Source organism: Anguilla anguilla, chromosome 17, assembly GCF_013347855.1.
Source record: "Anguilla anguilla isolate fAngAng1 chromosome 17, fAngAng1.pri, whole genome shotgun sequence".
NCBI classification, from domain to species: Eukaryota; Metazoa; Chordata; class Actinopteri; order Anguilliformes; family Anguillidae; genus Anguilla; species Anguilla anguilla.
In genome coordinates, this window is record NC_049217.1 from 16,846,575 (window position 1) to 16,874,041 (window position 27,467).

At 46.4% G+C, this 27,467-nt stretch overlaps 2 protein-coding genes across 17 annotated transcripts in view; one reads left to right on the forward strand and one right to left on the reverse strand.

Annotated features, from left to right (window-relative positions):
* The first annotated feature begins 1,543 nt into the window (after nucleotides 1-1,543).
* nme3 (NME/NM23 nucleoside diphosphate kinase 3) lies at nucleotides 1,544-9,015 on the forward strand. 3 transcript variants are annotated; one of them, XR_004763163.1, is made up of 6 exons: nucleotides 2,150-2,485; nucleotides 3,331-3,461; nucleotides 4,983-5,084; nucleotides 5,790-5,902; nucleotides 6,524-6,698; nucleotides 6,740-9,015. XR_004763163.1 is itself a non-coding variant. In XM_035399226.1 (5 exons), the coding sequence occupies exons 1-5, from the start codon at nucleotides 1,627-1,629 to the stop codon at nucleotides 6,639-6,641; spliced, it is 510 nt and encodes a 169-aa protein (XP_035255117.1). In that variant the 5' UTR covers nucleotides 1,544-1,626; the 3' UTR covers nucleotides 6,642-9,015. The 3 variants fall into 3 exon arrangements, 2 of the variants coding, with proteins under 2 accessions (XP_035255117.1, XP_035255116.1); XM_035399226.1 differs by lacking the exon at nucleotides 2,150-2,485 and adding an exon at nucleotides 1,544-1,672 and having other exon boundaries at nucleotides 6,524-9,015; XM_035399225.1 differs by having other exon boundaries at nucleotides 2,311-2,485; nucleotides 6,524-9,015.
* Nucleotides 9,016-10,682: 1,667 nt separating this feature from the next.
* The window catches only part of LOC118217348 (C-Jun-amino-terminal kinase-interacting protein 3-like), a 39,511-nt gene continuing 22,726 nt past the window's right edge, over nucleotides 10,683-27,467 (reverse strand). For 6 of the 14 annotated variants that reach the window (XM_035399274.1, XM_035399273.1, XM_035399267.1 and 3 more), the window contains 22 exons: nucleotides 27,226-27,378; nucleotides 26,375-26,438; nucleotides 25,875-26,023; nucleotides 24,407-24,463; nucleotides 24,062-24,232; nucleotides 23,107-23,233; nucleotides 22,046-22,096; nucleotides 21,125-21,217; nucleotides 20,568-20,732; nucleotides 20,107-20,272; nucleotides 19,617-19,805; nucleotides 18,902-19,088; nucleotides 18,696-18,818; nucleotides 17,365-17,445; nucleotides 16,914-16,981; nucleotides 15,622-15,770; nucleotides 14,878-15,049; nucleotides 14,110-14,223; nucleotides 13,501-13,539; nucleotides 12,408-12,572; nucleotides 11,681-11,827; nucleotides 10,683-11,295 (listed from right to left, as the gene is read on the reverse strand). In XM_035399274.1, coding sequence (XP_035255165.1) covers nucleotides 11,174-11,295; nucleotides 11,681-11,827; nucleotides 12,408-12,572; nucleotides 13,501-13,539; nucleotides 14,110-14,223; nucleotides 14,878-15,049; nucleotides 15,622-15,770; nucleotides 16,914-16,981; nucleotides 17,365-17,445; nucleotides 18,696-18,818; nucleotides 18,902-19,088; nucleotides 19,617-19,805; nucleotides 20,107-20,272; nucleotides 20,568-20,732; nucleotides 21,125-21,217; nucleotides 22,046-22,096; nucleotides 23,107-23,233; nucleotides 24,062-24,232; nucleotides 24,407-24,463; nucleotides 25,875-26,023; nucleotides 26,375-26,438; nucleotides 27,226-27,378 — 2,752 coding nt within the window. In that variant the 3' untranslated portion in view covers nucleotides 10,683-11,173. The remainder of the gene's footprint in view (nucleotides 11,296-11,680; nucleotides 11,828-12,407; nucleotides 12,573-13,500; nucleotides 13,540-14,109; nucleotides 14,224-14,877; nucleotides 15,050-15,621; nucleotides 15,771-16,913; nucleotides 16,982-17,364; nucleotides 17,446-18,695; nucleotides 18,819-18,901; nucleotides 19,089-19,616; nucleotides 19,806-20,106; nucleotides 20,273-20,567; nucleotides 20,733-21,124; nucleotides 21,218-22,045; nucleotides 22,097-23,106; nucleotides 23,234-24,061; nucleotides 24,233-24,406; nucleotides 24,464-25,874; nucleotides 26,024-26,374; nucleotides 26,439-27,225; nucleotides 27,379-27,467) is intronic. The other 8 variants (XM_035399275.1, XM_035399278.1, XM_035399269.1 and 5 more) reach the window with 5 other exon arrangements.

A 27,467-nucleotide genomic window follows, 5' to 3' on the forward strand; every position in this document is an offset into this window, starting at 1 on the left:
AGCCCGGACAGAGAGCAGCCATGAGACATTAAACCACCAACCCATCAGTTACTACGGGATAAATATCTACTGTCCAAACTGCTCTGAAATCAGGTGTAATTCTGACAGTACTCCCCCACAAGTGAAAGAATTACAGGATCGTTCTGCAATGAACAGAGTTGGTTTTGTGCCTGGAGTCCCGTCCTGAGTGCCATTCAAAATGAATGAAATGACAGTCGTTAAGTCAGCGGGAACTTTCAGCCAGCCTACCGGGGAATCCAGATAGGAGAGCTATAGTGCTGTCTGTCAAACCCCATCACAATGCGTGTGTGTGTGCGTGTGTGCGTGCATGCATGTGCGTGCGTGTGTGCGTGCGTGCGTGCATGTGTCTGCGTGCGTGTGTGTGCGTGTGTCTGCATGCATGTGTGTGTGTGTGTGTGAAGGATATTTTCTTGCTTTACAGAGCAAATATTCCTACACTAGCTGTTGTAAAACTGGCTGGTTGTCAGAAACCTCTCTAAGGGCCGTATTTACTAAGAGCGTTTCAGATTTGGAGATTAGAGACATTAGATAGTGTTGAAAGCCATCTATCGTACATGTAGTGTCCTTCTGGGAAGACCGTAGGAATTTTAAATGGTGTTCATATTTGGTAATAAATTCATTTTACTCATCAACGTGTTTCACTTTTTAAGTTAGTTCAATGTTTATTGTTAAATGTGTTCAGCTAATTTGCTTGCTGTGTTGACATAGCCTCATCTTCCAGATGCTCCAGGCGATTATTGGAAAAGTAACAGCCACCTGGTCACAGGTGTTTATAATAAGCATACGCCAGTCAGGTCCACATGGTTGGCTATTTCCTTTGTAAAAGCTTACCTGGGGTTAAGAAACAAACAAAAGCAGCTTTGTGCATGAGAACATTCAGCTTTCCCAACCCCCCGTCGGCCTACGCTGGTTGTTTTACGCCACCCTGTGGCGTCCACCCACAAAATGGCTTCTTCTCTTAGGGTAGGAACTTTCATATTAGATTTCCTTCCACTTATTTTACTCCATGAGCATTAGCTAGCCAGTTATCAAGCTTTCAAGAAAGATAGTCACTACTGCATCAAACGTACTCCAAAGCATGGAGAGTGTTAATTTGGTAATAATTAAAAACGTGGAAAACTGTCTCATGAAAAAATTACATTGATTTTAGAAGACTTTCTGATTTTAGAAAAACATACTTATTGCCATAAAGGTAAAGGAGGTGTTTTTGAACAGGGTTGGAATTCTGCTTTACTTCAACTGATGTCATTTGCAAACATAAGATGGGTTTGTTGCAGCTGTGCTATGTAGTGTGGTATTGTTGGCATTGTGTATTACAATCAATAGTAGTAAAAGTGAGAATTAGAAAAACAAAAATGGCGAAGCTGTGCATTTATAAGAGTGACTCCAGGCACGTTGACCTTGGAATGGCATTTATTACATTTCCTAACCTACATGCTAATTATGAAAATGCCATTCAGCGTGGTACACGTTTTAACGGATTGTACCGCAGATGTAGCCATTTACGCGCATGCGTTCCAGACTTCCGTATACGAGAGAGTTCTGAAGTCCCTGCTTAGCTACTGTGGATGTGGTCCAGGCAGCGGTTTACAATCTCAGGGAAACATGATTTGTCTTGTCTTGACCATATTTGCAAACATCTTCCAGACAGGTATGTTTTTTTAAATGTAATTATTTAGCTTTCAAAATGTAATAGTTCATTTTAAAGAAAGCGAGATAGCCAAGAGTAGCGCATCTTGCCGGTATGGCAAGTTAGAGCGAAGAACCATTTTGCATGCTAGGAAAGTTAGCTTGTAAATGTACTTGTAAAACGACTGCTATACGTTGGGTATGTAGTTAACGATTGAGGCTTCGCACAATACAAAACAAACGTTGCACCATTAACGCCACGTGTTTCTGAACTTGCATAAATCCGATTACGGCTAGACGGGCTCCATATCAGGGTAGGGCAAGGTAATGGGCTCATGGGTATTAGCTCGCTGCAGAAGACAATGCCGGAAAAATACTGTCATTGCTTAGTTGAGGCTAAACTGGAGCGACGTCGTCTGTATACATTTCTGTTACATATCTGTATACATTTCAAAGTGAATACTTTTTTCGACATTATCCTCTATTAGTGTGTAAAAATAGCAGTGAGATACAATGTAGGAAAAAGCTTATGAACTTCCGTAACGTTACACACCCATGTACGTGCTATAGTTGGAACGAATTCCTCGTGAACATGTTTCCTGTTAACTTTCGAGTAGCATTGCTACTTCGTCTAAAGCGGAGACGTCCTATGAATAGCTCAGAATTTGCTTCCATTCTTGCTGACCTGTGAGCCCAGCCACCGCATTGGTTTCTGCTGATTCTCGTATGCCAGGCTGCTGTAGTTAGCCACTTGACATGGGACCGAAAAGGTTACTGTCTGACCAGCAGGAGCTTGAGAGGTCGGTTGCAAAGATCGCAAGGCTTGAAGTGTATGGTAGGTTGGACGATATGAATAAGACTTAAATTTATATATAAAAATGATGTGATAAATAACTACGCATTTTATTGATCTTTCGTCGCTTCCAAGGGTATGTAGTAGCCTACTATTCAAACAACTGAACTGTAGTTTTTTTCTCTCGAACTTTTCGCTAAGTAACAAAGCCTTAGGCGGAACTGAGACGTTTTAGATTTGCAGAGATATTGCAAGATATCCCAGCCGTTACCAAATAAAAGTACAATTGAAGTCAAACTGGTTAGAAATTTCCTGAAATTGGCCTAAGGTAGAGCAGCTCGCTGCAATAATTTTTGGCGGCTACTGATGACGTCAGAGGAACTCGTGCCATTTGTTTATAAGCTGTCGAGCAGTGTGTCAGGGACTGCAAGTACACCAAAACCTGGAGTATATCGTTGCGTTCCAGTTGGCTGGGATGACTGCATCACGGCACGCTCCTGCAAAAACCTGTCGCTCAATCGGTAATTTCTGCATTTGAAAAACTTTGAGCGTGCATCTACATCGTGCTGCTTAATGAAAACTTTAATGCTTGAAAAAAGGGATTGCACCGTCTCTTTAAAGCAATTAGCCCACATAAAGCGTTTCAGGAGGATATGTTCTTGGCATTTATGCAGTGATCTTGGAAAAATGTTCATGCAGCCTTTTATATAATGAGCAACACTTTTCAGGGAATACTTTGTGCATTAAACTTACAGTATATGCTGCGTGCCGATGATGCGTATACTATATACTACATCATAAAACTACAGAATGAGAAACAGGAACAGGAAGCGGTGTCGCATGCCCAGCGTGAGGGCCAATCGGCTTGTTTCTCTGACCCCCGGCAGGCTGGACAGGGGCGAATGAGCGGACCTTCGTGGCGGTGAAGCCGGACGGGGTGCAGAGGCGGCTGGTGGGCGAAATCATCCGGCGCTTCGAGCGGAAGGGCTTCCACCTGGTGGGGCTCAAGCTGGTGCAGGTGAGGCCGCGAGTGCCGAAGTGCATTATTCTTCCGTTGCCATGGACACCAGGTGTGGCACGCAAACGAGGCTGCTGGGACAGAGAACATGGCTCAGACATGAGATTCCAAACAGACACCAAACTCACTTCCGTTTAACACTTAGCCTGTCCATCTGGTACATACATCATTCTGTCCTATATGTGTACGCATGGATACATACATCTTGAATATCCAACCTGATTATATTATCTCTGAGATACAGGCAGGCATAAGGCCTTCCTGTCAGCCTAAGCTAGCAAAGCTGCAGGAAGGGCTTTCAGGAGACAATGGGCCTCATTCACGAAACATGCGTATATCACATCTGAGCGTAAAACTACGCGTAAAGTTTCTAAGAACATTGCAGCATTCATAAGTTTTTAAGAAAGAAAGAAAGAAAAATTTAAGAGAGGTTTTGTGAATGAGGCCAATGATGGTATACTATTATGTCCTAAATTCATATAAAGCCTGTATGTCTATAACCTAGTTTTACGGTAATGAATAGAAGTGTTTTATGGTGTATTACCATTCTATACCTGTTCAGTGACATCGTGTGATATCTAAATAATCCAGTCCCACACTCATTGGTCCACAGCCCTATCAGTAACGTTGCATTGCAGGCATTTAGCAGATGCTCTTATCCAGAGCGACTTGCACAACATTTTACACGGCATTTACATTGCATCCATTTATGCAGCGTCTTACCTGAAAATCTTGTGACCGTCCTTAGCCATAATGCTACACTGCCGCCTGGTGAAAATGAAATTGTGAAGTGAACTACTGGGGTTGTTGGTGTTAAATTGATATGGATGAAACTAAGGAAATGAGTGTGGATGGGATGGAATTGAAACACAGTCGGACTGCCCTGGCTAAGCCAGCTCTATCAGCTAACACTTTGCATTAAGTCACCAGATGGATTCACTGAGCAAATGGTCATTAAGCTGTCATTTTAACTTGCGAATGCAATAAGCAAGCAGCACAATTAGAACATTGGAAGGAAAACAAGCAGTGTGTTTTTCTTTTAATAAGGCTCAATTTATATCACAGCCCAAATGGTCTTTTTCTCTTCTGTTAATTATTATGTTTTTTTTTGGTTTTTTTGTTACTTTGCATATTTTTACAGCTATTTAGCAGTTTCTGTTATCCAGAGCGACTTACACAACTTTTACATAGCATTTAAAATGCATCCATTTATACAGCCAGATATATACTGAAGCAATCCAGGTTAAGTACCTTGCTCAAGGGTACAATGTCAGTGTCCTACCCGGGAATCGAACCTGTGACCTTTAGGGTGCAAGACCAGCTACAAGGCCAGTTGCTTACCCATTATACTACACTGCCGCCATACTCTTCTGTGTCCCTGTGACTTTACTGTGATTCAACACTATAGCACTGCATTGTTCCTGGAAGTGTTTTTTTTGGGGGGGAGGGGTTTAATTGAAAGTCAGAGCGTGTATCGCAATGACGAACGTTGAGCCCTTCTCCCTGTTGTCACGGCGACAGGCGTCGGAGAGCCTCTTGAAGGCCCATTACTGGGAGCTGAGGGACAAGCCCTTCTTCAACGGCCTCATCCGCTACATGAGCTCCGGGCCCGTGGTTGCCATGGTGAGCCGTACCCGCCGTCTTTAAGATTGAATCATGCTCATTGTGAATTCAAATTCTGTTAGTGAAGATGGTAAAAGAGCCCCCCCCCCCCCCCCCCCCCCGCACACACACACACACACACACACACACACACACACAAATACAAATGCACACACACACATACAAATGCATACACACGCACACACACACACACAAATCCTCCAGTCTGGTAAAACACTATATCAGATGACTCAGCGGGGTTATCTGTGTGAAGGGAGTGGCAGAGAGTACTGGAAACGGGCGTAAATACATTTTACAGATTTTTGGGAGAAAAAAATATGACTTTTTTTTATATGTGATCTTTGATGAAAAATATATATAATTTCCCAATTTTGTGAGTGTACAGTACTGCTCATTAAGTGCATTGCTTATTTCATACAGGCTGTTTAGAATCTCAGAAATTCCTGTTCCGTTTAATTTCTCTGTTACGTGTGTGGTAACTTTCAGATAAAATATTAGAAAACAAAAGCACCCATCTGATTGAAACCCATATGTATATTAGAAATATATGGTCCTACTTTTAAAAATGTATGCTCCTTAATGCCACAGAGTTGTGGTGTAAATCCACAGTAAAAGCAGCAGCCCCTCCCTTACCCTCCTCTCCCTGCCCTGCCCCTCCCCTCGCCACCCTGCCCTGCTCCTCCCTGTTGCATTCGGTCTGTGCAGGTGTGGCAGGGGCTGGACGTGGTGAAGACAGCACGCAGAATGCTAGGAGAGACCAACCCTGCTGACTCTCTCCCAGGAACCATCCGAGGAGACTACTGCCTGGAAGTGGGCAGGTGTGTCTGTGTGTGTGTGTGTGTGAGTGTGTGTGTGTGTGTGTGAGTGCCTGTGTATGTCCGTGTGTGTGTGAGTGCGTGTGTGTGAGTACGTGTGTGAGTGTGTGTGTGTGAGTGCCTGTGTATGTCCGTGTGTGTGTGAGTACATGTGTGTGTGTTTGTCGTGTTCTATTATGTGGGCCATACTAAATGAAAGATATAGAGGCTGTTGAAAAGGGTCAAAGAAGGGCAACTAAATTGGTTCCTGATACGAAAGATTAAAGTTATGAGGAAAAACATAAGATGCTTAATCTCCTCAATCGTTGCTTTAGGTTTTTTTAATTTATTGCGAACTACAAATGAACTACAAGAAACTCTTCAGGTTGATTTCTGTCAGTAGAATGAGGGGCCATTAATGGAAACTGGCAGTAGGGTGTGTGTCTGTGTGTGTGTGTAAGAGAGAGAGAAAGAGTGTGTGTGTGTGTGAATGAGAGGGAGAGAGAGTGAGTGTGTGTGTGTGTAAGAGAGAGAAAGATAGTGTGTGTGTGTGTGTGTGTGAATGAGAGAGAGAGAGTGTGTGTGTGTGTAAGAGAGAGAAAGAGAGTGTGTGGTAGATAGGTGACGTGTGTGTGTCCACTGCAGGAATGTGATCCATGGCAGTGACTCGGTGGAGAGCGCACAGAGGGAGATCTCACTGTGGTTCCAAAGTCAAGAGCTCACGTGCTGGGAGGACTGCAGCCAGCACTGGATCTATGCATGAAGCGCATGCATGCACAAGCACGCACGCACACACGCGCACAAATACACGACAGTACAAATACACGCACGCACACGCGCACAAATGCACTTACAGTACAAATACACACACACACACTTTTAAGGCAATAAGAATGCATAATAACCGTCATTTAGCTAATCTGTGCTCCCAGGTAAAACATAAAAACTCTGTCCATAAAATGTAAAAATTTTTATCTATGTGCATTTTTTTCCTTTTTTGGATTCTGTTTAAATCTGTTTCGATTAATTCATTGAATTCTAAACCATTTGCTAATTTAACTAATTTGCTAGTAACTTCAAGGTGATTTATGTAAATAAGGAAAGCTATAGGTCACAACACTGATTCTCGTGGGACTCCACTTCCCACAGTACCTTGCTCGTATAAAATCCCTCCTTATGGTTTGTGTTCTGCTCTGGAGTCGGTTTCAGATCCGCCCTGAAATGACTTGCGTAATTCTCATGCACTCCAGAAGTCCGAGAGCATCGTTACACGTGACCTCCAGTCAGTCCTCAGCCAGCTCTCGTTCTTCAAATCACGCACACTTCTAACTTTGTTATTCGCAAACGCGCGCATACAAAGACTGGCCGGAGAGTCGCGGGACAGACGGTCCTGAACTCTGAACCCTGACTCGCTCCGGACGTGTTAAGATGGCGTCCATCTTGTTTTTTGTAGCTCACAGTTTAAGTAGCTCTGTAGGTGCCGGGGCTGATCCTGGAGCCAGTTGCAGCAGATGGGTGTATGCGCGCTCAGAGTGCCACTGGTCTAGTCGGGGCTCCACGGTCTGCTTGCTCGAAGGGAAACTCCTGCACTGGGCTCCTTATTTTATCCGTCCTCTTCTCCTCGGCCCTCACGTGACTCGGAAATCAAGGTCCGGTCCGCCGTCTATAAGGCTAATTCCGTCGAATGCTCCTCGGAGGAGCGAGGAGGCTCCCGAAGGATGCTTGAGCGAGGAAGCGCGAGTGCATCCTGTTGGGAAGTATTTTTCGGAACGCGTGGCGTATAAACGATCGAACTGTGGCTCCACATCTCCCCATCTGCAATTGAGGTGGCTTCAGACTGATGCTTGACTGAGCGAGGATGTTCCGTTTGCCTGATACACGTTGCCTCGATTCCTCGGTCCTCACATCTCACCCTTGCATCTCTTCCTCGTGTCCTCCGCTGGGCGGAGCTAAGGAGCGAGGAAAGGACGCGAGGAACAGATGCAAGGAGTGAAAATAAGCGACTGAAATGAGCCCGGTGTCTTCCTCTGACTGGTGTCTGTGTAGAATTGAGTGTGGTCGGTGAATACAACTCCAATACGAGAGGCGAAAAGAAGAAAAGTCATTTTTTTAAAAGAGGTGCTTGACATGTCCTCAATGCAAACTTTATATGTACACATCCTGACTGAAGTCTTTTAGGTCTTAGCTGCTCCTGAATGGGGCGAACACTCCTTTCCCCCAAACCGCTTTTCTACCTATTTTAGTCTGCAGTGGCTCCAAACACTATTAGAAATGGTCCCAAGAAGTGACTAGTGGCCTAGACCGTGGAATGTTCCGGAACTTAACTTGTTTAAAAATGACATCATTCTTGGGTCATAGAATCTGTCCATGTTTCCAAATTATAGGTGCTTTTACTTAAGACTACATCTCTACCACTAGTCTATTGTAGTAAAAGATTATCATGCAGATAACCTTGCATGGAAACATGGCTAATCTTAAAAAGAGGTGGTTAACCAGCACAAGCCCTGAACATGCGCTTACATTGTCATAAAAAGGTTGTATAATTAGAGTATTTTTATATCTATGGAAACGTTTGTATGCTCTGATAATGGTGTCTACTATTGTAGTAATGCGACTGGATTAATTGATCCAAAAGAGAATGCAGAAAATTTGTTTGAACATGAACTGAGCAAACCTGTGTGAAACATGTACTGTAAGAACAGCTGATGTGTTTTAAATGTTAAACCTGATTGAACTGTGTGATAAGTCCAGTCTTATGCCTTTACTGCCCAAAAATCAGTGCACCATAACAATATCGTAATTTGAAGAAACCGAGTTTCTGGTCAGCTTGATATTGAATGTAATTCAGGGAATACTTGGGCAGATAAAATGATGTTATGTAATCTGTCATGGCCTTCTTTAAACAAAAATATCTCATCGTCAAAATCAGTTCCCTTTCGTTACTGAAGAGCGAATGTGTTTGAGTGAATTTATTTTATTTATTTATTACTATGTAACCATATGCAATTTGTAAGCAATGCAGGGTAAGTTACCTGGACACCTATTGTCCTTGGCTTTGTACTTGATGAGTGGGAAAAAAACACTATTCCTTGTGACCAAAAATGTCCAAAATGAAATAAAGGTCCAAGTGAAGATTGTGCTTGTTATTTCTTTTTTTTTTTTTTTTGATTATCTGAGAAGAACTAGGCATGGTGGATATTTCCATTATATGTCCACATTGTGGAAAAAATGACCTGAGATATGTGACTAACAGAACCAAAAAAGGCCTTTGGATTTCGTAGCACGGATATGTTTATTACATACATTTTCACATTTGATGGCTTAAATACATATCTGAGGGCTGGGGGGGTGGGGGTGGGGGTGGAGGGGGGGAGCTGATAAGACGGGGGGGGGGATATCTTTACGGGAGATTTACAGATAAACCAGTGAGGGGGTCGGCTGCTGTTTTTCAATATACAGGGGAGTTTACATACAAAACAGCGCAATATTACAGATATTGGGGGGGTGGGGCGGGGCAGGGCGGGGTGGGGGAAGGGGGGCGGGGTGAGCAGGATGGCTCACAATGTACTAACGGCTGCTAGCATGACAGCATATGGCGTGTATGACCTTGTGCGACTGATCTGGGAAAATATATAGACATAATGATTCGTTTTGACTATGTCCAGTTACTATAGGTGTTAACGGGTACAAGGGAATGGCCAGCAATAGACTGTGTTAAACATATGCTTGTGTTCCTTGTGTCCTTTTACTGAGTTATCTTTGTTTGATGAAGTTTCTTGCTGGATGCAGCCATGAAGTGTGAAGTCGCTGGCTTTTGATTATCTGGTTTGTTCTGAGTGTCTTTGTTCAACACTGCTCGCTCTTTGTGCTGTGTGTTGAGTTCGTTGCATCCCAAAACTACTTCGCCACAAGAGGACAACTCCTTCCAAGCAGGAAGTCTTGGTCCCATAAAAGCACGTGATTAAAAAAACGATACGCTCGCACTTTTCAATTTTGAAAACGATATCTTTTCCCACTGTAAGTTTCAGGGAAGTCGGTGCTGCTTGCTGGACGACCCTGTTTCTTGTGCGGTATGCTCCTTCATGCACGTGTGTGTGAGTCAAACTGAGCTCTGATGTGCCACAGATTGTGTTTTTTGATACTGTAATACAGGATTGCCACTTGCTGAGGTCAAGGACCGCAGAGACACACTCAGAAAGGATGTGTTAATGTCCCAACGCGCTTTTTTTTGTGTTGCTACTTTTGTGTTACTTTCAACACATTTTGTGTCAAAGTTACTACTTTTGTGCTACAAATATACAATTTATGCATTACAAAGGGAGGCTTTTAAACGCAGACCGCGTTGAAAGTAACACAAAATGTGTTGTCCTACCTAGACGTGGAGGTGACACGTTATGTGTTGTTTTTAACACATCTGTTCTGAGAGTGTAAGTGAGGACTATGCAGCCTCAATCGGTTCTCAAAACCTTTCGAACCCCCAAACCCCCTTAAACAGCAACTACGTTTTACGCAACCCAGCACTAAATAAAATTTAGGCTAAGATATGTTTAAGTGTGGAATTAAAACGTTGTAAATGTGTGCGGTGTTGATTTAAATCTGATGTGAAGATGGCCTCATTAATCTTCACACAAAACTACCAGTGGGTCATATTAAATGTTGGGATTTAGCATATTATGTTCAATTTATTTGTATATCATGTATTTTTGAAAATAGTTTTTTATATATTCTTTCATCTTGTTTCAGAACTTCAAGGACTGCTTTGGGCTGTCTTCCAGTATATTTTCATTTCAGACTTTTCATTTTCATTTCAGACCTTCAGAATACAGAATTTCTTTCTTTACAGAATGGCATAAACCACACCTTTGGGTTCGCTCTTTAGAGAAACTCTACCAGTTTCCAAATAAAGCACTGCTTTCAGAGGTAGGCCAGGTTTCTCTCGGGACTCGCGTTTCTTCAGTCGGTATATTGCATCATTCTTTCGGGCGTTTGTTGTCCTAATATGGGGAGATGTGGGAGGGGCTTGTTTCTAAAGTGACTCGGCCTCGTCTGTGAGCTGAGAAGGCAGGGGGGGTCTGATCCTATAGCAGCGGGTCTGAGGAGGTGAGGAGTGCAAGAGAAGAGGTATTCATTGGTGGCATATTTAGCTGTATGAGTTCACACTGTGTGTTTGCAGCTGGGAAAATGCAGGGCACTTTTGACCAGGGTGTTTTTTTTATGGAGGGGTATGGTAGGGCCAGGTGGACTGCAGGGAGAATTAAATGGGACAGGGGGGGGGGGGGGGTTATTTTTGAAGGGCTATTCTGGGACGTAGGACACCTGCCACACAATGATATGGCTCCTCTCTGCTTTCGAGAGAACGGGCTTGATCTGCGAGGCGTCGCCCGAGCCTTCCTCCGTCTCGTCATCCTCTCCGTCCCCTGAGAGAGAGAGGGAGAAAGAGAGAGAGGGAAAAAGAGGGAGAAAGAGAGAGAGGGAAAAAGCATGGTCACGATGACCATCAAGCACAGTACACGACTGCCCTGCCTATGCAACAATCATGTGCAAACACAGGGTGCACAAGCGTGTGTGTGTGTGTGTGTGTGTGTGTATGGGTGAGTGTGTGTGGGTGTGTGTGCGTGCGAACTGTATGTGTGTGTGTACGTGTGCACTGCATGTGTGTGTGTGCGTGTGTGTGAGTATATGTGTGTGTGTGTGCGCATGTGTGTGTGTGCGTGTGTGTGTGAGTATATGTGTGTGTACTGTGTGTGTGTGCGTGTGTGCACTGTATGTGTGCGTGTGCTTATGTGTGATTGCTCGGCTTACCGATGCGGAAATCAATGTAGCCCTCCCCACCACTCAGCACCAGCACGTTGTTCACTGTCTGGGCTTCGGCATCAGGGGGTGCTGTTGAGCCAGCGTTCTCTGAGGGGCTGTCCAGCACACTGCCATTCAGAGTGGCCAGCACATTGCCTGGGAAACACAGGGCCAATCTGGTTATAACATGCAATTACACATATTAATAGTGTTATTATACATTAATCAGTCATAGATCAACTCCATTTGGAGGCTTTTTACTTCACTCCATTAGCATCGCGCTAACCTGGCCCCTACAGCTGTATTTAAATACCATTACCATCAGGCTAACCTGACCCCTACATCTGTATTTAAATACCATTAGCATCATGCTAACCTGGCCCCTACAGCTGTATTTAAACACCATTACCTTCAGGCTAACCTGACCCATACAGCTGTATTTAAATACCATTACCTTCAGGCTAACCTGACCCATACAGCTGTATTTAAATAGCATTACCTTTAGGCTAACATGGCCCCTACAGCTGTATTTAAATACCATTAGCATCAGGCTATCCCGGCCCCTACAGCTGTATTTAAACACCATTAGCATCAGGCTAACCTGGCCCCTACAACTGTATTTAAATACCATTACCATCAGGCTAACCTGGCCCCTACAGCTGTATTTAAACACCATTAGCATCACACTAACCTGGCCCCTACAGCTGTATTTAAACACCATTAGCATCACGCTAACCTGGCACAGAGACAAAGAACTTGACAGCGTCGCGGTGGCCATGGAAACAGAGCTGGGCTTGGGCCATGGAGCAGTAGGGGATGAAGCTGCCGCTGGTCTTCTCTGCGCTGTCGTTGGCGTACACGTGGATCACGCCCCCTGACGAGGTCGGGGAAACCTTATTGGCTAAGAGCGGAAAAGAGCAGCGGTGAGTGACAGGAAGACTCTCCGTGAAGATGCAGCAGGAGGGATCTGGACCCTGGGAGAGAAGGGTCTGGCCAATGCCTGCCTGCCAAACTACAAGGTGATGGCACAGCACAGCCAGCTGAGATTACTGCAAAGCATGTAAGATGAAAGGATTCTCCAAAAAGTCTCCACGAGTGTGTGCCACAAAGTAAAAGAAAACTAAATACACCTACAGGTAAAAGATGGTTTTATATCACAGGGCTGGAGCCAATCATGTATCAGTTCAGGAAAAGAAGTACAATTCAGTTCGTGAACTGAAAAAAATGGCATAACGGTGGATGGGGATTTCTAAATTCAGAAACTGAATTTCAATTCATTATCTGAATTGAAATTGAATTGACCCCCACTTGTGAGTTATTTGTTGAACTGACAAGTGCGCTAGGCAACAGGCCTATAGCCTATAGGGGCAGATGAGCCTATAGGGGCAGATGAGGAAAACCTGCAGTCGATCAGTCAGACCTGCATGCGGATGGATACACCCAACTGTGGCACTCCCATACCACATCTGCTCCACTACCAAGATGGCGGATATGGTACACAGCCATAAGGAAGCGTGCACAAATAATGCTGAATGGCAGCTTTCCCATCTACACCACAAGCGCTCAAATCCGATCCACAGCCCCTAGAAAGGGGCGTGAACAGGGATTAGGCCCGCCCCTGACACCGCAGCACGCAACAGCACAAAACCAGACAGGAGAGTTCGGACATACAGCATGTAGTGCACTTGAGTTTTTCCTGAGGCAAAATGATTGCACACTTTTTGGTACGAATGAGCAGAATGTAAAAGGATAGAGGGGACAGAACAGCGAAGCTCAAGCGTTGAGGATGAGTGTGACGGACGGATGAGGAAGGAGGAGCGCCAACTTACCCCTCAAACCCAGGAGCTGTCCCCGATGCAGGACTACGGCTATGGAAGGAGAGGGGAGGGGGGGATGAGGGAATGAGGGGAAGACAGAAAAACACAGAGGAGAGCGGGGGCAGGGGTGCAGGAAGGACGGAGGGGCAGCACAGACCGGACAGAAGGAAGCAAAGCGGAAAGAAAGAGAAGAGATCCGTTAAAGGGAACGACGGTCAGCCAGCTGATGTAGCCAATCAAAACAGAGCTGAGGTGTGGAGCCGAGCCGACTGGAGGAAGAGGCTCATCGCTCAACATTCTCTGACTCACTTTCACGCTCTGACTCAACTCTGACTCACTCGCTCTCTCTGACTCACTTTCACGCTCTGACTCAACTCTGACTCACTCGCTCTCTCTGACTCACTTTCACGCTCTGACTCAACTCTGACTCACTCGCTCTCTCTGATTCACTCTCACGCTCTGACTCAACTCTGACTCACTCGCTCGCTCACTCTCTCTGACTCACTCTCTCTGAATCACTGTCTCTGACTCACTCTCAAACTCTCTGCACTCTCGCACTCTGACTCAACTCTGACTCACTCTCACTCTCTCTGAATCACTCTCACACTCACTCGGACTCACTCTCTGTCAGTGGGATGGAGATTACCACGCCGTTCCCTGTCCCCACCCACAGGCGGTTTCCTCCAATCAGGAGCGCTGTGATGCGCACAAATGAGAAGCCCAGCTTTCCGGTACCTGCCAATGAAATCAATCATAGACACTGGAAGTCAGTTTGAAAGGTGAATGTTTATAGCAGGCTATACATGACACCTGAAACAGCACCTTTAAATTTTCTTTAACTGTTGTAATAATGGACTTTCAATTTTTATAGGAGTAATGATGTATGGTTCTGCATTTTTTAAAATGATTTTTAAAGGATATCTTATTTTAATTCATTCAGTGGGATGGTGGGTATGACCACCCACTGGGTTTTGCTCTGGTAAGGTATAACCTTACACCAGAGCTGCCCACCTCTTTTCCAGGAGATCTACCAACCCATAGGTTTTCATTTCAACCCTACTTTGGCACACCTAATACTACTAAGTAGCAGCTCAACAGCTCTAGCTGTTGAATGAGGTGTGTTCTGTTAGGGTTGGAGTGAAAACCTACGAGACAGTAGACTCCCAGGAACAGGGTTGGGCAGCACCGCCCTATACCTACACTGGCACTTTTCATGGTTTCCCACAGAAATAACTATATTAACTGTGTCACTGTTTTACTATTCGGTGATGAAGTAATGCCCTTCAGCACATCTTTACGGGTGAATCTGTAAGGGGGCGTCCCTTTTGACCCGTTTTAGAGGGCGGGAGGACGGACTTCCGCTCTGAACCACCGCGGTGAGCGACGCACCGAGCATCTTGCTGACGTAGGGCTCGATGTCCACGTCCTGCAGGTGCTGGTGGGTGAGGGCGTGGTAGAGGCGGAGCGTGGAGTCCAGCCGGATGGACACCCACACGCCGTCCCCGATCCACGCCAGCTGACGCACCTGGCTCTCCTTCCGGGGGTGCGCATCGAATGATTTCTGAGGGGGGGAGGGGGAGACATGTTTACCAGGAAACATCAGACATGCGACGACTTCTCTGAACGGATTCTGCCGTTGAAAATGTGCAGTGGTTCATCGGTACTGGTACACCTTCCACTTGTGATTTGGAGTTGCTTGGAAACAAGCAGGTTTTTGAGGGAGTGGCCAAAAACAGAAACAGAATTTCTGTTCACACGCATTTATATGTGCCTTTTGACTTGAATGGACGTATTCATTCATTAACAGTGCTGGAGGCAGTTTAATTTAGCTGGGCAGTTAGAAGCCACCTGCTTGTTGCTACGTTTGTTCTTTTTAGAGGTGTTGTTCAACTGTACTCTATGCACAAGCTTCAAAGCAGACTGTATTTTGTTTTTCTGCAAACAGTTATCAGCTGCATGCACCTGTACAGGTAACTCTTGTGGTGTGTGCAGATGGTTGTTATGCCCAAGATGAGAAAGGATTTGACGAATTCAGATTTAGGAGCATATCACTCAGAACGACCGGACCGTTGACGGGACGCTAATGTTACCGTCCCGCCCGCTGCGTTGCCGTGGCGTTGCCGTGGTACTCGCCTCGATCTGCATGGTCTTGGGCTGGATGACGTGCACCTTGTTCTTGTAGCCGCACCACACCTTGTCGTGCACCACCGCCATGCAGCGGATGGAGTGGTGGGGCCGCCCCAGATCCATCAGGTGGTAGTTACTCAGATCCCACTGCCCGTCTGCGTATACACACACACACACACACACACAGACATACACATCCACACACACACACACACACACACATAGGTCATGTTTCTCCACCAGTTTTTGCAGATGTCTCTAAAACTGACTCACACAGCCTGTGACTTCACAGATAGCTGGGTCTTAGCTTTGTTAAATGTTCTCACTTGTAAATATGTCTGGATGAATGCATCTGATAAAAGTGTAAATGTTACATCTATTTTACAAATGGTAAAGGGCTGGAAGGCTGACTATGGTCTGGTATCTATTAAAGCACTGTTCTAGTGCATGGATGGGACCTATAAACACCGAATAAAGCTAAACACTGGACAAACTCTACTGTCTAAGTTTAACCCAGCAGAGCTCAGCTCACTCTGTGTTTGAGTTTAACCCAGCAGAGCTCAGCTCACTCTGTGTTTGAGTTTAACCCAGCAGAGCTCAGCTCACTCTGTGTTTGAGTTTAACCCAGCAGAGCTCAGCTCACTCTGTGTTTGAGTTTAACCCAGCAGAGCTCAGAGCTCACTCTGTGTTTGAGTTTAACCCAGCAGAGCTCAGCTCACTCTGTGTTTGAGTTTAACCCAGCAGAGCTCAGCTCACTCTGTGTTTGAGTTTAACCCAGCAGAGCTCAGCTCACTCTGTGTTTGAGTTTAACCCAGCAGAGCTCAGAGCTCACTCTGTGTTTGAGTTTAACCCAGCAGAGCTCAGCTCACTCTGTGTTTGAGTTTAACCCAGCAGAGCTCAGCTCACTCTGTGTTTGAGTTTAACCCAGCAGAGCTCAGCTCACTCTGTGTTTGAGTTTAACCCAGCAGAGCTCAGCTCACTCTGTGTTTGAGTTTAACCCAGCAGAGCTCAGAGCTCACTCTGTGTTTGAGTTTAACCCAGCAGAGCTCAGCTCACTCTGTGTTTGAGTTTAACCCAGCAGAGCTCAGCTCACTCTGTGTTTGAGTTTAACCCAGCAGAGCTCAGCTCACTCTGTGTTTGAGTTTAACCCAGCAGAGCTCAGAGCTCACTCTGTGTTTGAGTTTAACCCAGCAGAGCTCAGCTCACTCTGTGTTTGAGTTTAACCCAGCAGAGCTCAGCTCACTCTGTGTTTGAGTTTAACCCAGCAGAGCTCAGCTCACTCTGTGTTTGAACCGTACCTTCAGATCTGTGAAAGATGGCCAGTGTGCCGTCTGCCAAGGCCACCAGGACCCTCCCTTTCACGTGCCTGTAATTCACACACACAATCACAGAGCAGCCAATCAACCTGGAGCCACAACAGGGCCGCACGTATTGGCTGAATTAATTTATTAAAATGAACTGACTACCATAGATATGTACACATGGTATATATCAAATAAAATCATGTTTTAAATAGCTTGAAGAGTCTGATACCTTCTTTGCTAAACCCATTATTACAATTATATTGTATTATTTTGTAGCATAGCCTTTATAGGTTTATCATAATTATGTGTGTACTTCATATATATTTTTAATATTCATGCAAAACAGTTTCTGTAATGAAATTCAGCAGTTTCCTTCCGTTGTCCTTATATACTTCTATATAATAAAGTAAATAAACTAGTACACTGATGCAGCAAACATACTTACACAAGGCTGAGCACAGAGTCCTTCAGTTTGATTGAATGCAGACACTTCCTCCAGTTGGAAACAGCAGAGTGAACATACAGCCTAGGAAAGCAGCACAGGGTCACAATCAGCCAATCAGAGGCTAACCCAGAGCTCACACTAACGTAGATCAGCCAATCAGAAGCTAAACCAGAGATCACTCTAATACAATCAGAGGGTAGCCCAAATCTCACGCCAACACAGCTTATCCAATCAGAGGCTAACATACAGCTCACGCTAACACAGCTCAGCCATTCAGAGGGTAACTCAGATCTCAACCCAGAGGTGTATATATGGGTAGAGTATAGATGGGTACAGAGTGGAGGAGTATAGATGTAGAGGGTGGAGGGGTATAGAGGGTATGCACATGACGTCACAGTAGGTGGAAATCACTGCGGTTACACCCACTGAGTGGCAGAAAGACTACTGAGTGATAGCGTTAGCGTTCAGCTTGAATGTCGCGAAAACACAAAAAACACAACTAAAATGGGAAAGAGCTGTTGTGCGATTGACTGTACAAATAGATTCAACAATAAATCTGAGCTATCTTTTTTACAGACTGCCAAAAGCTAAAGAAAAGAGAAGCAAATGGATCGCTGCAATTCGCAGAAACAACTGGAATCCAGGCACTGAAACGTGGATTTGCGGTTGTCATTTTATGTCAGGTATGTTGGATTTTTGGGTAAAATCATACCTTAAGTTATGTAAGCTACTGTATTGACTACTCGTCAATTAAATATTTAGCATCTTTCATTTATATTCTGTGTAACTGTAAAGTTTTTGTCAGCATTTATTAAAAAACATCCATGATGATGAGCCTTGATGTTCTACAAACAAAGGGGGGATGGTTAGATAGTATTAGCTAGCCAAGCATATAAATTATTAAGGGGGCGTTTTCCGGTGGGAAAGTGACGTCAATGCATACCCTCTATAGATGGATAGAGGGTGCAGGAGTATAGACAGGTGGAGGGTGGAGATGTTTAGATGGGTGGAGAATAGAGGGTGGAGGTATATAGATAGGTAGAGGGTGGAGGGGTATAGATGGGTAGAGGGTAGAGGACTATAGATGGATAAAGGGTGGAGGGGTATAGATGAGTAGAGGGTGGAGGTGTATATATGAATAGAGGATGGAGGGGTATGGGTAGAGGGTGGAGGGGTATAGACAGGTGGAGAGTAGAGGGTGGAGGGGTATAGACCGGTAGGAGGGGTATGGGTGGAGGGTGGAGGTGTGGAGGGGTATAGACCGGTAGGAGGGGTATGGCTGGAGGGTGGAGGTGTGGTGGGTGGAGGTGTGGTGCGGTTCAGGTACACACCAGCCATTCTGGGCTCCCAGCCACATGGTGGGGGCCGTGCTGCTGGCAGCTCCAGACTCCTCCCCCCTGTCCTCCGCTTCTGGGGCCGCGGGGTTCGCCTCCTCCTTCGGCTGTCCGGCCTCCCTGTGGAGGTGCAGGAGGAGGTGTAAAGTTATTTCGGATAGAAGGTGACTCCTGAGGGGGGAGGGGAGGGACAGGGCCCGTACCTGTCCGCAGGCGCCCCCGCGGGGAGGTGCTGGGGGTCGGTGAAGACGTGCTCGGTGAAGGGCCCGGGGGGGGCGGACGCCTCCTCCTCGCTGGGCGCCGGCTCCGACACCTCCGTGGCTTCAGTGGCCTCCTCGGCTGACTGGGCCGCCGCGTTCACCTTCCCGCCGAGGAGAGGGGCCGCGTGACCTGGAACACGCCACACGCACGCTAGCGCACACCACACACGCTAGCGCACGCTAGCACACGCAACACGCCACACACATGCTATCGCACGCTAGCATACGCCACACACGCTATCGTATGCTAACAAATGCCACACGCAGGCTAGCGCATGCAAAACACACACTAGCGCACACTAGCATACGCCACACACGCTATCGCACGCCACAATTCTGTGGCTTTACCATATAAGGACATAACGAACCCTTTTAGCTTTGTAGCTGTCATGCCTCCTAGTTTGATCTAACATTACTCTCTAACTGGACTTAATGTGTTCATGGCTATGGATAACTGTTACACAATGAGTATCGTACCTTATCTGAACTGTGCTTTGTAGTTGTCTGCCAAATAAACGTAATGTAATTTAATGTAATCCTCATCTGATCCACATTAAATTCAAACCGCAGATAAATCTAACCTCATGTGATGAATAACACATGGCAGATTTTACTTCATTATTTATTCAACATCAATGCGCGTAAGAGCGGAACGCACCCTGGCTCCTGTCCCCCACGGGCGTGTCCGTTCGGGACGAGCAGTTGCTGCGGACCACGCTGCAGTTGGTGGCGCAGCCCACCAGCGTGATGCCCGCCAGCATGCCCTCCACCCCCCCGGGGTCCTCCGAGCTCCCATCTCCCGGCTCCAGGAATATCTCCCCCGCCGGGTAGTCGCTCTCACTGGCCGCTGGGAGGAAAGGGAGAGAGCTTTACCTTACGAACAGGTATGCTACAACTCATGCGTTTCAGTATGGGATATGAATCTTATGCTTATCCAGTTATCCTTCACAGCTCAGTGTACTTGGGTATACTGATGTTCTCCACTGAGAAGCACCCTGAGTGTGTGTGTGTGTGTGTGTGTGAGTGAGTGTGAGTGAGTGGGGTGTGTACGTGTGTGGGTGCATGTGTGTGTGCTTTATTATGCTTTTTTTCAGCCAGAAGAGAGGAATGGATGCGATTGGTTCTCTATGGGAGTGGGAGGAGCTAACCGGGCACACTGGAGATGCAGAGCACGTGGGCATTGCAGACGTTGAACTGGTCAACCAGCGAGCCGGGCTGGTTGGCGTCGATGATGACCACCTTGCTGGCCGAGTAGGTGCTGGTGAGGATCCACACCCTGCTGCTCATGGAGTCCAGCTCCTGCTGCTCCTTCTGCTGCGGAGGAGGAGGAGCCAGGTGAAGCACAGGTAACCATCACTGATACAGGTAAAATCTGTCACTGAGACAGGTAAGATTCACTATCATTGCCACAGGTAAGATCTCACAGTCACTGCCACAGGTAGGATCCACTGTCACTGACACTGATCAGATACACTCACATTGATTGGTGAGTAGACAGTACATACTTTAAGGACACAGTAGAGGGCACAGAGAGTTGTGGGACTTGTAGTTCTCATTTGTCCCAGAGTGACATATGCATAGAGTGTTGTGGGACTTGTAGTTCTATTACTTTTTTCTTCTCAGGGGAGCTGTGATTGCTCTTGCTCTCCTCTCCGTCCTCCTCTCCAGTCAGAGGGTCCGTGCCGTTGGATGAGGTTTTCGCCGCTTCGCTGGGCAGGCTGTCCTGCGTGGCCGTCTTCCACCCGGTCAAGTCCACCCCTGCTGCACACCACAGCTGGAGACGAGACACCCCAGGAGACTTAGAATCTAAACACAATGCATCACCAGTCACATGACCCGTAACCGTGCAAGTCTAGCCCGGAGAATATCTAGGGTTGATATCTTGCATGTAGTTCAGTCCTTCGTCACCAGGGGGCGATGGAGCCTCTACTTCGATCCATAGGTCAAGAAGTCATCAGTTCTATTACCATTTAATCAGGAGCATAAGAATTATGGTGCAGTGTTTATATCATGACACTTATAGCATCTACTGCTCAGTCTATATTAGGTAACAAAGCAATTGAAACATCCAACAAGATGATGAATGTTGATTTAAAATTAGAACCCTGCTCGATTAATATTGTAAGGTAAGAAGATAACTGTGATAAAACCGGCTGTTCTCTTTACCTTCCTGTTCGGCTCCTTCTCCACCAGGGGGCGACAGTAAACGGGAACAGGGACATTCTTCATGCGGTTGTCCTCTTTGTCATTTGGACCGATCTATGGGGTGGACAGAGTGGGGGACAGGCAGACAGACGTGTCACAGCGCAGATCACATTCAAAGCAGGACAGACAGACAGACCACTCAGAGAAGGCAAAGAAACACCCAACCCATCAAACAAATGCCCCAGAGCCTTCAGGCTACCGTCCACCGCTGGTGAACCTGTAACCAAGAGGTTATTAGGCCTTGTCTGGATATGTTTGTTGCTGGGCAGTTTGAGACAGACAGAGATGTTTCCACAACGTAGGGCTGGTTCAAGACACAGGAAAACAATCAGTCTGGGGTTGAGGGCTAAAGTTGGGGTCGATGGTCAAAGTTGGGGGTCGAGGGTTCTAACCAACAGGCTAGATTACGCTTCAGTGGTTATTTAAAAACACTGGAGAGCTGTATAGCAACAGAGACGGAGGGGGGGGGGGGTTGGGGAGGTGGGGGCAGGACGGTGCAGGTCCATGCGAACAGGCCCTAAGAGTATTACAAGGGGGTTGGCGATGGGCTAGGCTCAGGCTGCACAGCATCGTGGGGGCATAGCCACAATGATGAGCCATGCTCAGACCGCGCTGGCTCGAGGGGCGGGGCTACAGTGATGAGCCACGCCCGTTTCGCGATGGCTCGGGGGGGGGGGGGCAGGGCCACAGCCCCGCAGGCTCGAGGAGGCGGGGCCACAGTGCCGAGCCGTGGCCGGATCACGCAGGCCTGAGAGGGGGCGGAGCCACAGTGACGAGCCACGCCCGTTCCGCGATGGCTCGAGGGGGCGGGGCCACAGCCTGGCGGGCTCCAGGGGGCGGGGCTACAGTCGTGCATGCTGGGGCTCCGTCGGGCTCACTTGCCTGGTGCCTCCTCATGGACCCGTCCTGCGTGAGCTCCAGCAGAGAGCCTCCCTGTGGGAGATTACAGTTAGAGCGCACCGCCCCCGCGGGGTGGCACAGGGCCCGTTACCCGGCAACGCCACCTCAACCTTCAACCGCCCTGCTCCCCCCACGGGGACACAGCCCCAGCTTCTCTAACGACCGACGGGCATGTAACCGAGGGAAAAGGGAACCAGTCCAACCGTTTCACTTGAAAGACTTCTCTTATTCACATAGGAGTGTAATCCAAAAGGTTTGACTGGAAAATCTATTAATCAGAATCGCATATTCAAGCAAATGTAACATTATTTTAAATGACAGGACTAAAATTTGAAATGGCACATTTTTATGTTTGATTACTGAGTCATTTTCACTTCCCTTTTCGTTTTCATTTTTCCTTTATTTCATTTATCTACTTCTTTCCTCAGCATCACAGCAATGCTTGTCTTCCTACATGTCATCACGTGACGTTTCTAATATTGTTGGGTGATTTTATGGGATTTTAAATGGGATTTGATTAACAAAGACCTTTTCCCTACATGCGCCCAATTAAGAAATGAGATAGATGCCTCCTTTTGTCCACCAAGATGTGGTTTTTCATCAGAAAATCAGTTACTATTGTTACTTCCGCTAACCTATAAAAAGGATATTCCCAGATAAAAGAATCTCAGTAGAATTGCTTTTGGATGGTAGCAAAGAAATCTAATCGAAGTCTTTCTTCAGACATTAGACAGAAGCAGAAGCACACTGCTAATGAAACAGAATGATTCCTCTCGCCTGTTATCTGGGGCACTGAGAAAAGCTGACTACAAATCCCAGTATGCTTTGCCCGATGACACAGCTTTACAGTATAAACTGGTTTCCTTGCGGCAGACGGGAATCTATCAGTGAAATTGGCATGCCTTATTTTTACAGGACGAGGGCAGAAGACCTCTCTCAGTCATGGATTATCAGTCTTTTGAAAGTCCCTCGAAGAGGCAGCGCCCTTCACAGAACTGCAGGTGGCGCCAGCGAGAAGGGGAGGCGGGGCTGGCGGGCGGTACCTGTTTGAAGCGGGGCGGGATGCTCCAGCCGCAGGCCTGCATGAGCCCGTCCTCGCGGCGCACGTGCTCGCGGACCTGGCGGTACTGCTCCCGCCGCTGCTCCCGCCGGACGGACAGCGCGCTGTCGCTGCGGAGACAGACACGGCGTCGTTACCATGGGGGTGGCAGCGTAGTGTAATGGGTAAGGAGCTGGTCTTGTAACATAAAGGTCACAGGTTCAATTCCTGGTGTAGGACACTGCACCCTTGAGCAAGGTACTTAATTACTTCAGTGTATATCCAGCTATATAAATGGAGGCAATGTTAATGCAAAGTAAAAGTCGTGTAAGTCGCTCTGGATAAGAGCATCTGCTAAACGCCTGTAATGTAATGTGACTGGCCACAGTGCGGGCCAGAGGAGGGGGAGGGGTGTCTGAAGCATCCCTCTCACACACAGAGCAGGATAAGCCTGGGATCCTTCCGATGGTTTCATAATGCTGGGAATACCACCTCTGTTTGGATACACTTCCCTGCTTGAATTAGGGGCCGAGGGGATTATTAATGAGCCGCTTGATGGCTTTGCTCGTAGTAAAGGAAACAACGTATCCTATGCGGGAGTGACCCGTTTCTGCCCAGAATCGTCTGGTTAACCGTTTCTGAGAAACTGATGTCACGTCCTGCTCTGAGGTTCCATGGCAACAGCAAGAAAACAGATCAGTGAAATGATAGCAGGGGAAACAATGACAGGAACAGAAGCGGGGGGGGGGGGGGTGAGTGGTGCGTCTAGACCAGGTTAGCGTGAATCACCATTACCATTTGCCATTACTGCTACAGCACAAGGGCCACAGGGTATCGCAACTGCCGCCATTTTAACATTTTAGACTTGGATTAGAGTTAGCCTAATATCCAGAGCAGTCTTACAGTAGTCTCTGTATTCATACTACAGAGTAGTACAGGGCAGGGGGCGGGGCACTCACTCCTCGGGGAAGAACTCCAGCTTGCCGTTGGAGGCGGAGATCTGGCACATGGTGTAGCTGCGGCGCTGGGAGAAGCCGGCCGGAGACGGGGACTTGTAGTGGATGTTGACGCTGGTGTAGGGCCGTTTGACCGGCGGGGGGCTGGAGGACGCATTGAAGAGCCGGGAGAAACTGTGGGGAGGGACGGGGGGGGGGGGGGGGGGGAGGGAGATGCGCCCTGTTACTCAAAAACAAACTCAGAAAAATACTCACTCCGCTACAGACAAACAGAGTTCCCATCAAAGAGCCAATGAAATAGTCTGGATTAAACCACTTCAGATGCAAACGGGGGGGGGAAAGACTCACAACTGCCAGATGGTGGATTTCTTCTTCTCCTGATTTTGCGGGCTTTCCCTGGAAGCCCTGAGAGAAAACATCCACAGCTCCGTTAATCAGAGACCCTCCGACAGCTGCCAGAACTCTCATTACACAGCAGTGAGTCTACAGTACAGAACTCTCATTACACAGCAGTGAGTCTACAGTACAGAACTCTCATTACACAGCAGTGAGTCTACAGTACAGAACTCTCATTACACAGCAGTGAGTCTACAGTGCAGAACTCTCATTACACAGCAGTGAGTCTACAGTACAGAACTCTCATTACACAGCAGTGAGTCTACAGTACAGAACTCTCATTACACAGCAGTGAGTCTACAGTGCAGAACTCTCATTACACAGCAGTGAGTCTACAGTGCAGAACTCTCATTACACAGCAGTTAGTCTACAGTACAGAACTCTCATTACACAGCAGTGAGTCTACAGTACAGAACTCTCATTACACAGCAGTGAGTCTACAGTACAGAACTCTCATTACACAGCAGTGAGTCTACAGTACAGAACTCTCATTACACAGCAGTTAGTCTACAGTACAGAACACTCATTATACAGTAAGGCGCCCAAGCATTTCTGAAGCAGCCTTCAAACAGCCACTCCCTGTGTCTGCTTCATACTCAAATAAACCTGGCTGAATGCACCACGAAATAAAACTTCCCAGAAAGCTCATGAATAAATGACTACATAAAACTGGACCGTAAATTTAGTTTTATATCGACTTTCTAAAGAAATATTAAAATTCAGTTTTGCTGATGCATGCTGAAAGACTTTTGTGGCAAACTGAAAGCAGCCCAGAACCCATACTTATTAACATCCATCATCAAACCCAAGCTTATTAACATCCATCATCAAACCCATGTTTATTAACATCCATCATCAAACCCAAGCGTATTTATATCCATTATCAAACCCATGCGTATTTATATCATCATCAAACCCATGCTCATTTATATCCATCATCAAACCCATGCGTATTTATATCATCATCAAACCCATGCTCATTTATATCCATCATCAAACCCATGCTCATTTATATCCATCATCAAACCCATGCTAATTTATATCCATCATCAAACCCATGCTCATTTATATCCATCAAACCCATGCTTATTTATATCCATTATCAAACCCAAACTTATTTATATCCATCATCAAACCCATGCTCATTTATATCCATCATCAAACCCATGCGTATTTATATCATCATCAAACCCATGCTCATTTATATCCATCATCAAACCCATGCTAATTTATATCCATCATCAAACCCATGCTCATTTATATCCATCAAACCCATGCTTATGTATATCCATTATCAAACCCAAACTTATTTATATCCATCATCAAACCCATGCTCATTTATATCCATCATCAAACCCATGACGGGGGGTTCTCGTGCATGGGCGCTGCAACCCAGCGCGGGCGGAGGAGCCGAACTCACCGGATCATCTCGGTCCAGCGCACGGCCTCCTGCAGCTCCATCAGCCGCTCCTTGTACTGGTTCCTCTCCATCAGCACGCGCGCCATCTCCACCCGCGTGAAGCGCCTCCTCTGCGTGATCGGCACGTCGTCCTGCAGCGGCGACGAGTACTGCCGGGGACAGCGGGACAGGGCCCGGTCACAGCACGGCGATACGGCACGGGCTAGCCCCGGTCACAGCACGGCGAAACGGTGCAGGCTAGCTAAGGTTACACCTCAACGAAACAGCACAGACTAGCCATGCTTCCAGCATGGCAAAATAGCACAAGCTGCAGATTCTCTTGTTTTTGTTGTTGTTGCTATTATTATTATTGTTGTTGTTGTTGTTGCTGTTGTTATGAATATTGTTGTTGATGTTGTTATTATGATTATTATATTATTATTAGTATTGTTATTGTTATAATAATAATAATAATTATTATTATTATTTTTGTGGTTGTGTCCCTTGTGTGCATTTCTCACACTCACATCCTCGCCTCCTTCCTCCCTGGAGTCCAGAGACGCTCCCAGGGCCTCCGCCTTCAGCCTGCAGGTGGAGAGGAAGAGTTACACAGCCAGTTTAACTCTGTTCGCCACGGCAACACAGACGAGTTTCATTTTAAAGCAGACTAAAGAGGGATTTGATTTGAGGTTTTTAACATAGTTAAATATAATGTATAATAGAGTTCTCAGGTTGAGTTCTGTCAGTAGAAAAAAGAGGCATAGGGGAAATGAGCAAATTAAGTAAATGTCACACAAATACCAGGAGGTAACTCTTTACACAGGGAGTACCTCTTTAGACAGGAAGTATCTCTTTACACAGGAAGTATCTCTTTACAAAGGAAGTATCTCTATACACTGAGAGTTTTTAATGGGTGGCACAGCTTACCAGGTACAGTAGTAGACTTTACCTTGTCTAGACTGGATTCAGTAATAGACACTGTGGTTACTAAGCAACCCTGATCCTGAAATGCAAGCGACGTTCCTGGTTTTTGCTCCATCCAAACTTAAATCTAGATTCTTAAACGTAATTGATTAATATTAATTTATCAGACTTAATGAACACAGGTGACTATATGCCGGAGGTACTCAACAGTTCACCATTCAGGCTCTGAAAAGTCAGACTCTGGCTCATATTCATTCATCAGTTTGAGCATGATGGGATAGAACAACCAGAGACATCACTGGCACTCTGTAGTGTGTAGGTAAATGGCGAGTGATGGATACTGTAATATGTAGGTAAATGGTGAGTGATGGATGGGCTGAAGGGTCTGTTCTCCTCATTAGGTATTTGGAGTGGTTACTGTTTTCTGCGTCTCAATTCTGGGCCCCACCTTTTGAGCTCCTCTTCCAGCTCCTTAACTTTTGTGTCCACCTTGTTTTTGGACTGCTTCACGGTCTCCAGCTCTTCGCTCAGGAATTTCATCTCACTCGACAGCTTGTCCACTTCTGCTATCAGGTCATTCTTCACAACGTTCAGAGCATTTCTGGAAAAAAATATACAAAAAATGAAGATGCCATTCTCTGCATTCTCAGGTCAAACTGCCACTTGACGTGATGCAGACTGAGCTCCCTC